The 12,622-nt window shown below is 39.9% G+C and overlaps 1 protein-coding gene across 1 annotated transcript in view; it reads left to right on the plus strand.

The window, feature by feature from the left end:
- Positions 1–12,622, plus strand: part of ARHGAP21 (Rho GTPase activating protein 21) — a 163,338-nt gene that overhangs the window by 105,613 nt on the left and 45,103 nt on the right. Inside the window, 3 exon segments of the mRNA XM_015414289.1 lie at positions 1,358–1,450; positions 3,223–3,301; positions 9,165–9,219. Coding sequence (XP_015269775.1) covers positions 1,358–1,450; positions 3,223–3,301; positions 9,165–9,219 — 227 coding nt within the window.

A 12,622-nucleotide genomic window follows, 5' to 3' on the forward strand; every position in this document is an offset into this window, starting at 1 on the left:
TCAGTTGGCCTCCCTGCTCTAGTTCCCAATCTACTGAAGTACCCATTGATTCCACCTACGTGACCCTAACAGGTTTTTTATGTAATTGCTGCTACCTCTTGATTTTTACTGTTTTAATGATTTTAATGTAATGTAATTTTATTGTAACAAGTCTCTTGCTTTGGGGAGGACGGAATAAAAAAAATCCAGTTAATAAATAAAAACACTAATTATGGTTTTTGGAGGCTCTGTAGATGAATAAATCGGCCATCTAGTCCAAAGTTACTAAATGGTATCCAATAAAATGAAGGGACAGTCTTAATTTGAAGTAATATGCATTTTCACTATTGCATCTGGAAGTCTGAGCTGCAGCATTGAACTGACAACTATGGTTTGTACAGTCATAAGAGATTAGTCTCTTAATACTGATCCTTTTTGGTTCCCTCCAATGGTACAAGATTTGCATTGTCATTCCTTTCTGTTGAAGTTTTTTCCAGTTGTTTTATCTTTTTTTCCTTAAAGGGGAGAAAGGTAATAAGCATCTTAGTGCCCTCTGTTCTACCAGATAACTACTATTTTCATACACTGTATGAATTCATAAACTTAGCCAGGTGTACATAAAACATTTAGCATCTCTGTAGCATTTTATTCCTCACAATAGCCCTGTAAGGTGTGTCAGTATTGTATTATGAACACACTGCAGATAACAAGTCAGAGATTAAGAGAATGCCTATAGCTACCTATTGGGTTCACAGCAGAGGTTAGATTTGAACCAGGGATTTGCAGCTCACATTCTTAGCCCCAACATTGTACTGACTCTCTGCTGCACTTCCTTTATGTAAGCCTGTATTGTTAAGCAATGGCTTTTGAAATCTAATCCTTGTGGAATTTTTCCTATGCTAGCCCCACCTGTTATGATGTACAAATTACTTTCACTGGAAGTATTGCAAATTAACTTTGTTATTGTTTAAAGGATTTCATTGTGGTCTTCTCAAGGTTCTGAGAAGGTTCAAGAGTTTTAGAACTGCTATTAGGGTTTCACTAACTATGTTTCTAAAATATTGTCCTATCCTAGTAGAAGTATTAAAAAGAAGGCAGTTGTTAAGGGACCACGAAGAATGAGAATAGACATAGTATTCATGAAAAATAAACTTGTGCTGTAGCAACACATTTTACATAGACTTCTCTATGTCACACAAAGCATTTTATCTTTTTCACTTTAAATAGACAGGCGCTAATGTTCTGTTTGTTGGAAGAATGAAAAATTACTTGGATCCTAATATTTAATATAAAGATGAATGTGGTATAATTAATCTTTCAAATCTTTCATAGATTTCTACACCATAATGACAATGAATGTATATCTTTTCTTTTAAAGGGAAGCCACGAAACAGATTGGAGCCTATGGATACCATCTTTGTTAAACAAGTTAAGGAAGGTTTGCCTGCTTTTGAAGCTGGATTATGCACAGGTGCTTTTCTACACTTCTGTATTTTATTATGTTTGCAGACTGTATGTACTGACCCGGTTTGGTGTCACAACCATATAAACGTTTCAATGCATAAAGCTCTCTGAATGGTTGTTTTCCCGAGGGAAGGGGAAACTGTTAAATTTGGCTGGGATTTTAGCCCATCTAGTTTTTCTTTTTCTTTTTTTTAATATAATTTTTATTTTCCATTTTACAAAGTATAGTCATACATATCTTAATATTTACATAAATATTCTTGAATCTATTGTTTATTCTTTTCCTTTATCCATTTGTATACCTTTGCCCATCTTTCTTAAAATACTTTATCATCTTTCCCTTGTAATATTACACTTTGTCCATTTCTGCTACCTCCAACAATTTTATAGCAAGTTCTTTTCTCGTTGGTATTTTATGTTCCATCAGCAAAGTTTTGAACAGGGGGTCTGCAGCCTTTTACAATTCATGAGCCACTCTACTTAAAAATTCAGAGCAAATGATCAACAAAGAGCCCATAAAAGGACGCTTCATTAATGTAACTGAAAATGTGCAATCTAACATTACTAACAACTGGAGTTCACAATTCTTAACGTTTCTGCAGCCCAAACATGGGTTGTTGCAAGTCCTTTCTTTAGAGGTGGTGAACATGAGATCTCACAAATAAAAATATGCACTGTAGCAACTTGCACAATTTAGTGCACTGGCATAAATCTGCACATGGTTCACATTTAGATTACTGGCAACTGTCCATCTCTTTATCATTTTTTCCTGAGCCCAACATATATACAGTACCGCCGGTCCCCATATGTGTCCCCGAAGAGCCTTGGATTCTGCAGATAGTCATCTACTGGTTGTCCCCAGCCCGAAAGATGCCCGCCTAGCCTCAACCAGGGCCAGGCTTTTTCGGCCCTGGCCCCAGCCTGGTGGAACATGCTTCCAATTGAGTTCAAGGCCCTGTGAGACCTGTTGCAGTTTTGCAGGGCCTGCAAAACAGAGCTGTTCCATCGGGCCTTTGGCTGAGGCAGCAGGCATCTACCAGCTGGCCTCCCTATAGTTGGTGATGCTGCATGAGATCATTATGGCTTGACATCGAACCATTTACTCCAGCTGTAGGAACTGAGCTAATATACTGCACTGCCCACTTTGAATGTTTTAAATTGGTTTTATTGTATTGTTTTAATATTGTTATTCATTAACCTATGACTTATTTTAAGATTGTATTGTGTCTGTTGCTGTGAGCCGCCCTGAGCTTGTGGGAAGGGAGGGGTATAAATCAAAATAATAAATAAATAAATAAATAAAATCTGTAAGAAGCCCTTTAGTTCCATAAAAATCTTTGCCTGCAGTTCCCTTCACATACTGGATATTCCAGTATCACACCTACCTCTCCAATAGAATCTAACATAAATATTTGATTTTGTTTTTTTAACAACCATATTTGGTTCTGTACTGAGCCATGGGTTGCAGACCTATGGTCTGGATGGTAAGATTTTTGTGGTTTTGAGTTCTCAAGCATGATAATTCTCATGCCACTGAAAATAAATTAGGGAAACTATCCCTGCTTAGGGGGATCTCAGATGCAGTGAAGTCTGGGGCCCCTGCATGACTTCTCAGGCTTGTGGATCTGCACTACGATGATGTCAGTGAGTTCACTTTGAAAAGTACAGTAGAAGGGGAGAAGTCAATGAGAATGATGCCACCTTCTTGTTTCCTGTTTCTTTGTAATATTTGAGTCAGTCTTCCAAGTGAAGAAAACAGTCTATGTGCTTTCTTCCTAGGTGACCGAATAATAAAAGTGAACGGAGAAAGTGTTATAGGGAAGACGTATTCCCAAGTAATTGCTTTAATACAGAACAGGTAAGATATTTATAAGTTCTACAGTTTTAAATACTATATGATTCAAGATTTATATTTTGTATTATGGTAATCTGGATGTGCTAAGCCATCACAGAATCACAGATGTGATCAAACCCTATTTAATTCAATCTCTACTGCCCTGGACCCCTTTCAGACTGGGCTTTTGGATGGAATGTTGCTGGTGGCCCTAGTATATGATCTCTGTCTAAGTATAGATGAAGGCTGTGCCTTACTGCTGTTTTTAGTAGACTTAATCAGCAGCCTTTAATATGGTGGACCATGCCATCCTGTTGAGTTACTTGGAGGTAGAAATAAGTATTAAGAGATGTGCTTTCAGTTTCAGTTGTTTCTTATGGGCAGGAGGTTGCTCTAGGGGCCAAGTTTCTGCAGTATGGGACCTGCCTTGTGGGGCTCCACAAGGTTCAATTTTAACCCCCATGCTATTTAATCTCTACATGAAGCCCTTGGGAGAAATCATTGATAGTTTTGGAATAGGGTGCCATCAGTATACTGATGACACCTGTTCTGCATTTCCTTATCCAAATTGCCTTGTGACATTATAGAGTCTGTGACCCAGACCCCCTTTAATTTAGTTGAATGTCTAAGGGTAAACAAGCTGAAATAGAATTGTGTCAAGATGGAGGTAAGGTTGATTGAGAAGGCTAAGACCTGAAGGACCTGGGCCTCCCCACTTTTGATGGGGCTTAATTGTCTCTTGCTGACTCAGTTAAGAGCCAATGGGGGATTGTAGATCCAGCTTTATTTCAGGAGAAGCAAGTTGATACAGCTGAAAAAGAGCATTCTAGCAACTCTACATCTTGGAAGATGCCCCCCTACTTTGAATTGGCTCATCTTGCCACATGGATCCATGTTACAGTTACCTCAAGATTAGACTACTGTAATGCACTCTGCATGAGTCTGCTCTTAAAGACAATTTGGAAACTGTAGTTGGTATAGAATAGGTATGGGCAAAAACCTCATAATGAACCTAATTTCATAACAAAATTGCCTGTGTTGGGTTCGCGGACTGAGATTAGTGCCATTTCGCCCCAGAGACCCTCCCACGACCCTCCAAGTGGTTATCAGGAGGTCCGTGCAGCTCATGGTGGGAAACGGGGTGGGGGGTGGGTAACGAGGGATTGCAGAAATAGCTTGCATCTATTTCAGCCGACAGCTGACGAGTGTATCAGCCCCACTGTTAGGCTGAAATGGATACAAGCCATTTCAGCAATCCCTCTCATTTTCCCCTGCTTCCAAGTGGGGGAGGGAGCAGAACGGAGTGATTTAATGGCTCACAGCCATTTAAACCTAACAGCTGGGTGAGTCTGCCCCTCCTTTTTGCTCCCCCACATTCGAAGTGGATGGAAGCAAAACAGAAAATGGCTCGCAGCCATTTACCCTTCCTGTGCGACCCCCCCTTCCCTGCCTGCAGCTTTCTGCAGCCAGGAAAAAGGTGGCCCAAAGTGGCTGGTTCAGTTCAGGCATTTTTTGCTCAGTTTGGTTCGGGTACATCCCAAGCCATAACCGAACCAGAATTTTCTGGTCCATGCCCATCTCTAATATAGAACTCTAATATATTGGGTGCAAAGCAGAATCTGCATTTCACTCCCTTCCTGCAGACACTCCATTGTTACCAGTCAGTTATTGGGTTCAATTCAAGGTGCTGTCTTGTCAGCCGCAAAGCCCTTAAAGGCATTGGACCCACATATCTGAAGGTGCCACACTGTAAACAGGTGTGTTGGCAACTACCCAGTCACACACGTTCTTGGTAGTAGCTCCCAAATTATGGAATGTTCTTCCTGAGGCTCTTAGGAAAGTTCTCCATGCTCCTATGGGTTTTGCAAAATGTGCAAAACAGAATTGTTCAGGAAGGCATTCTTGTAGAGTAGTAGAGCTGTGATGTAAAGGATCAGCTTGGGAGCACTGTTTCCTCTAAGCTGAGAGTGTGAGCTAGCTCAGTTTTTTAGCCTCCGGCTCGTACATTTTTGTCTTCGCTCAGTAAGGATGGCTCCAGAGCAAACTAATTTATGCAGTAGCCAAATCACTTGCTCACAACTTTAATGCCAGTAGCTCACAAAGTAGAATTTTTGCTCACAAGACTTCCACAGCTTAGAGGGAGCATTGCTTGGGAGGTGACCTCTATTGGGGATAATGTGTTTTTTCCCCTTCCAATCCATCAATCCCAGCCCCACTGCATTATGTTGCTTCACTAGAAATGCTATCATATTTGCCGACTTCGGTTTCTTAGGAATCTACAATATATTTGATCATACTTCAGGTTATGAATTGGAGGGTTGTTGTTTTTTTTGTAGTGCCACCATCTAGCCCATTTAGCTTCCAAGAGAAAGAGAGTACGCAAAGCCTGATTGCCTGACCTGGATAGCCCAGGCTGGCCTGATCTCCTCAGATCTTGGAAGCTAAGCAGGGTTGACCCTGGTTAGTATTTGGATGGCAGACCACCAAGGAAGTCCAGGGTCACGGTGCAGAAGGCATTGGCCAACTGCCTCTGAAGTCTCTTGACTTGAAAACCCATGGGGTTGCCATAAGTCAGCTGTTACCTGATTCCTAGGCCTGGTGTTCTCAAACAGCAGATAGTTACATCTTTCATACTGCAGGTGAGATTGACATAACCAAATGCTGTATGTGGGAAACTAGCATCTGAAGAAAACCCTTCTTTAATTTTTACTTTTGTATAAAGGCACATTCACTTATATGTTACCCCATATGCAGTCAAGAAATAAGTTTATTCTCTCATTTATTTATTTAGAAATTTTTATACCACGTATCTGAGGCAGCTTATAAAATACAAAATAATAAAACAAAACATTTAAAAGACAGTAATTAAAATCCAGCATTAACAGCCCAGCATAAAAACACAGACCATATGAACAGTCCACTCAGAGGTTAGTTTCCAGATTAAATAGTATTAAAAGATCAACCCCTTAATTAAAAACTTTGGCCTGCTGGCAAAAAGAGAGCAGTGTAGGCACCGGACAAGCTTTAAGGGGGAAGGGCATTCCATAAACCAGGTGTGGCTACTGAAAAAGCCTTGTCTCTGGTTTGCACCCAACTCACTTCTGAAGGTGGGATTGGAGAACAGGGCTTCTGAGGCAGATCTTAACTGGCAGGCTGCCAAATGTGGGAGGAAGCAGTCCTTCAGGTGCCCTGGGCACAAGCCAGTGAAGGCCTCAAAGGTAAGAACCAGCACTTTTTGCCCTGAAACAAATGTGCAGCCAGAACTTTCAGCATGGGGTGATACGATCGCTCTGCCTGCCCTTAATAGTAGCCTTTTGGACAAGCTGAAGTTTCCAGACCATTTTCAAAGGCCACCCAATGTAAAGTGCATTACAGTAATCTAAACAGGATGTTCTCCATGACTCCTCAGTCCTTGAGCTGCTTTGGAAATAGATCAAGATGGGTAGCAGTGTTTGTCTGTAGCAGTAGAAAAGAATAAGAAGTAGTGAGCAGTGACTCATTAAAGGTAATATCCTGACACAAATTTTGTTAGTCTTTATGGTGCTACTGGTCTCTCATTCTTTTCTACTGCTTGACCTGCTTTGTCAATTCACCAGCAACACTTCAGTCTTGTCTAAATTAAGCTTCAACTTATTGGCCCTCATCCATTCCATTGCTATTTCCAGGCACATGTTCAAGTCTTAAACAAGACTCACCTGACTCAGCTGTTAAGAAGTAGAGCTGGGTGTAATCTGCATATTGGTTGCACTGTACTGCAAATCCCTCAATGATCTCTCCCAGCAGATTCATGTAGATGTTGAACAGCAGCAGGGACAAAATAGGACCCTGCCAGACACCATGTCATAAATGCCATAAGGCCAAGCAGCAGTTTTCCCAGCACCACCATCTAGACTTGTTTGTGGGAAGCTAAGCATTATGGTAACTTCCTTACAAAAAATGGTTCCTAAACTGCTAGGGAACAAAAGTTCCGGAATTGCTTCTGTAATAGTCTCCTTCAGTTTTATCATCTGTAGCTGCATTCTACAACGTCTGTTACAAAGTTCTTTGTGTCTTCTACAACATGGTGTACTGACTTAAGCATTTAGGTTTTTTAAAAAGAAAAAACAAAAAGTTGTCAGTGCAAATTTTGCGTGTGTGTGTATTTCAAAACAAAAAGTACCCTGATTTTGAATGATTTTCTAACTCTAAGATAAAAATCCTTTCCATAATTCCATTTCCTTCAAAAAGGGGTCCATTGGTTATAAAAGAGAAAGCATTTAAAATGTTGGTCTTTGCTTTGGTATCATAGTGAGTTCTTTTTCCTTATGTCTCTTCTGACCATGAGCCAACTTTGACTGAGCAGCAGATGTGAAATTAAAATTAGGTTATGTGTTTGATCAGTGCTGTACACAGTAATTTCTAAGAATATGTAGGACTGTGCTTCATACGACGTTCAAGCTGGCAGTTCCATTCTGTGGGTGACATTTCTCATGAGAATATATTATAGGGTGGTTACGCTTGCATTCTTTTTAATCAGTGTTAAGAAAATGATTTATCAAATTTCCACAAAGACTCAGCGTATGCTGGTATTTTTCTATGAACTGTTGATGATGGATACCATTGAAATGCTAGTGCCAGGAAATTAATTTGCATAAATTAAGTTCAACTTCAAATATTGGGATGGGGGGGACCTTTACGATAATTTTTTTGAGTTAATTGCTGGTGTTCTGGCAATTTAGGAAAAGCAAGTCTTGAGTAGAATCTAATCCTGAGAGATTCATGGGTGCAATTTCTAGCTCTCACTTTCTCAAAATATATTGACGTACATATAATGTACAGTGGACTTGGGAAATAGTTGAAAATCCTGTAAGCTGTGTCACTGTTGACATTTTGCAGGAGCCCAATGCCCGCTCCATGTTCCAGCTTTGTATAAAAATGATAAGTAAGATCAGCCCTACTGAAAGAATCTAATCCTAGTTCGAAAGCAAGAAATTGCAAGTAGATAAATAGGTACCACTTCGGTGGGAAGGTAACAGCGTTCCGCGCGCCTTGGTGTTTAGTCATGCCGGCCACATGACCACGGAAACGTCTTTGGACAGCGCTGGCTCTTCGGCTTTGAAACAGAGATGAGCACCGCAACCCTAGAGTCGGATTCGACTGGCTTTCGAGCAAGGGAACCTTTACCTTTACTTTAAGATCAGCCCATAGGCTTCTTGTCACTTTCATTTAGAAAATACAAGAATATTGTAGCTATGGTATGACTTACAGTGCAGCCCTAAGTGGAGTTATCCCCTCCTAAATCCATAGAAGTCAGGGAACTTAGACAGAAGCTAACACCTCTTAGTTTTGCACTATCGATGCCATAATCTATTATTGACCCTGTATAGTCTGTTTTATGATTTTTGAGATAAATGTTAGGAGTCTTTTAGCTACACACACATTTCAGCTCCCATGTATAGCAACTGTTTGCTTGTTTTTATTTCTTTAAGTATTTATATCCCCCTTTTATTCCTTGGAGGGACTCAGAGCAGTTTACAATAGAATAAACACCACGTAAGTAGACTAGTAGAAAAGCCAACAAATAGGACATGCCCAAGATGATATTGTTGGACTGATTGGCTGGTTCACAGCAAATGCACTATATTTTTTTAATCCTTCCGAACTCTAGTTACTATACAACACTGTCCATGTACAAAACCATGAAGCACCCCTGAATTTCTGGGCCAAGCTGTGAGGGAAGAATAATAGCGATCCTGTAGTAAAGAGAAAAATAAGGGTATACACCTTAGTTGGTGGTTGAAAATGAAATTAGATGTAAGACTGTAGTTCTTTGAACATTTTCCAGACACTAAAATCCTGATCATAATGGCTAGTTGTAGTAATGTGTCCCACTGCTTCTTCTTTACAGTGACAATGTATTGGAACTTAGTGTTATGCCAAAAGACGAGGACATCCTTCAGCTGGTAAGTTTTGTACTTCTGAAATGGGAACTAGGCTTTCTTCTTGATAATATCTCTGTGAACACAAACTAAATCTTTGAATGATGTTGCTTCTTAGTCGTAGCATCTATGTTCCTCCCCTCCTGACTTCTTTGTTTGCTGTTGCTTTAGTTCCATAGATATGGAAGGTGGGGGAAAAAAGTTAGAAAAGAAGGATGAAGAACCTTCCTGTTCTCTTTATGCACCAGGGATCTAGGAAAAAAGCTACTATTTTTGAATGGAATGGAGCTGGATAAAATATAAAACACACACTAAGTGATTAAGAGTGTACAGCTGTTGTAAGAATGGGAGCATACCTGTGATGATGGTCTTCAGCAAGAACAGATGCCATAAGGGGCAAGTTGTTTTCCTGCCATTCAGTTAAACTTAGTTCATAAAAATTCAGCTGAGAGAACTCTCTTGAGGTTTTCCTTACTTTGCCGAAAATTTCACCTGGATTTGTTTTTGTTTTGCTGTTGTTGCTCTGGCAGTAAGTGAACCTAGTGCAGTTAATTTGCGATATAATATTCACTGCTTTCACTGGAACGTCTTTATAACTAAGGGACAATTCACACATTACATATATTTTTGTATTGGGAGAATGATCAGACCCATGTCCATCTGTATTTACCTCTAGAAGAATGCAGCAGTCTCCCATTCAGTATTTGCCCTCCCTTTATCTAGTTCTAACAGGGAGACAGCCAATGATGCCACTGACCCATCTTCGGCAGTAGCAGTACCTTCCTGCGTTGGCTTTTTTCTGTCTTAAGGCTGATGTTCTAGGGGTAGACAATTAGAGAGTCTTCTATTCCTAATTCCAGAGGGCAGAGTATCTGCCACCAGTTGCCTTGGGCAGTTAACCACCTTACATTAGCACCCACCCAAGTATGTCTGATGAACTGCTAGTTAAGAAGCAGTAATTTTTTAAGACAATCATTCTTGCTTAGGTTTGAAAGAACAAATGGCTCAATTAATGTGAAGTATTCCAGGAACTTCTGATGTGTGTCTAGATATGATGCATGCAAAACATTCTCTGTGATTGAAGTGAATGAGATGGTTTCTGTGTGTGCGCTGGGCTACCGTTTGTGTACTGTAGTCATTGCAATAAGATGGTAACTTCTTTTTGGGATGGAACAAGTAGACTCATTTGATCATTTTAGAAATTTTATAAAATGTTGCAAGTTACATTTTTCATTTAAAATATACTGAGATATAAATGAAGAAAGATAGATCCATTATTGTTCCAAAGATTTATGTAAAAAATTATCATTCATTGTAAGGTGCAAAACTATCCTGGGTACTCATCTAAGGAAGAATACAATCGTGTTTATATGTACTTGGGGAGGGGGTCAGGCTCTCTGAATTTGGAGCAACATCTTATGTGTGTATATTCAGAATATTGGGCTGCAATTCGTTGACACCTCAGTTAAATAGGAATTTGAACTTTATATGGTCCTTTTTTGCTCAAACACCCCAGAACCCAAGGGTGCATAAATCTTTAAAATTTGCATGTATGGTTTATTAGTTTGTATAGTGGCCATACCTGGAATGAAAATGGATAAAAAGAAACATTTTAACAAGACCATTCTGCATTAACAAGCAAGCCTCTGGTACTCAGGAAGAAAGTCTGAGATAAGGAGGCAAATGAAAGCAAGAACAAGTTCATTGTATTTCCCTTTGATTCCATATTTCAAAAACGTGGACTGACTTTGCTTACTTGCACTTTGGATTTATTATTATAGGGTAACATGTTTATAATTGTAATCTGGCAACATTCATTTTCTCAAGGTTGGTATGAAAAGGTTATATGTTTATCAAATGCATAAGTGACGTGGCTTTTCAGCTATCATATATACTTAACAGTTGGAGCAAGTTTCCCATCCCTGCTAAATGCCTAAATTGAAAATGGAATAAGAACAATGTAAGAAGAGCTCTGCTGGATCAAACCAGTGGTCCATCTCGTCCAGCATACTGTCTCATACAGTGGCCAACAATCAGGTTAAAGATATGAAAGTAATTCCCTTGCAACAATGTGGAAGCCTTTGAACCAAACATTTTAACCCTCCAGCTCTGCTAGATATGGGGATGATTAGAAAATGTTTGGGTTATCTAACGGGGTAAGGAAGAGATCAATGTCCTTCATTGTCCTGGAAGTGCATAATAGGTCAAGACAATAACCTGATCGACAAAACGTTGACCTTGACAGCTGGAGCTTAGCCAAGTTGTGAGCAACTAACAGGAAGTTTTATGATGGAAAAAAGGTTAAAAGCACCTGTTATTCAGCAGCATTATTAAATACACCAAAATGTCTGTTATGATTGACTGAAGCTCCTGGTGAGTTTCTATTGTGAGTTAAAACATGTGACAGTCCCATTCCACACTTTACATGTTTCCTGCAGGTAGCATTAGTGAATGCATCACCACCTTAAAGCATGACTTGATCTATAAGGTGAATCTACATTTAGTTGATTTATAGTGCAGTCACAAGTAGAGTTACACCATTCTAAGTTCATTGAAGTCAACGAACTCAGAAGGATATATTTGTTTAGGATTGCACTGTTAGATCCTTATGACTATCAAATCCTTGTGACTATTAAAGTAACAAGGATGCCAGCAAGACTTAAATAAAATCAGTGCCATTGAGTGGATGAAGAACTTTTTCAGATGCTGTGGGCAAAGCAACAGGAAAATGAATATAAAGGTGCAAAAGACTGAAATCTGCAGAAATATTTAATGGCCCTTACATATGATATTGTCCATTGCTGCTAAATTGCTTGCTACATGCATAAAATTACAGTATTTGGGGCTTGACACTCCATGTTATTTATGCGACAATAACCTGCAGTTGAAATAAATGCATTGCTGTGTTCTCGTGAGAGATTCTTCAACATTAATTTTTCAGGGTCAAAGTCCCACTTTGGCGGGAGGGCGGGGTAGAAATTTACTAAATAAATAAAATTATTATGGTGAATTTTGTAACAAAACTGCTGAATCTTCTTCGTGGTCTCTGTGCATCACACCCTTGGGAATATACTGCGCCTGCGCTGACCTTCTCGGTACCGGTAGCTAGCAAAAGGGATTTTCGCGCCTCTCCCAGGTCACGCGCCGGCTCCACTGCGCATGACCAAGGAGGGGCACGCAGATCCCGCCAGTTCTTTTCTGACCGCCGCGCTGGTAGGACGCCTTCTGCTTCGGTCTGTTAAGTACCTAACTTTCTGCTAAACTCGCGTTTAGTTAGTTTCCTTTTCTTTATTTTGTTTTTTGTAGTTAGCATTTTTCTTCGGTGTGTTTGTTCCTTGTCTTTAACGTTTCCCCCTCCGCTGGCCTATGGCCCCGCGGTGGGGTTGTTTCAAACGGTGTAAGACTTGTGGCCTTAAAATATCTCCCA

This window comes from Gekko japonicus, unplaced genomic scaffold, assembly GCF_001447785.1.
Source record: "Gekko japonicus isolate JY-2015 unplaced genomic scaffold, Gekko_japonicus_V1.1 scaffold80, whole genome shotgun sequence".
Lineage (NCBI taxonomy): Eukaryota > Metazoa > Chordata > Lepidosauria > Squamata > Gekkonidae > Gekko > Gekko japonicus.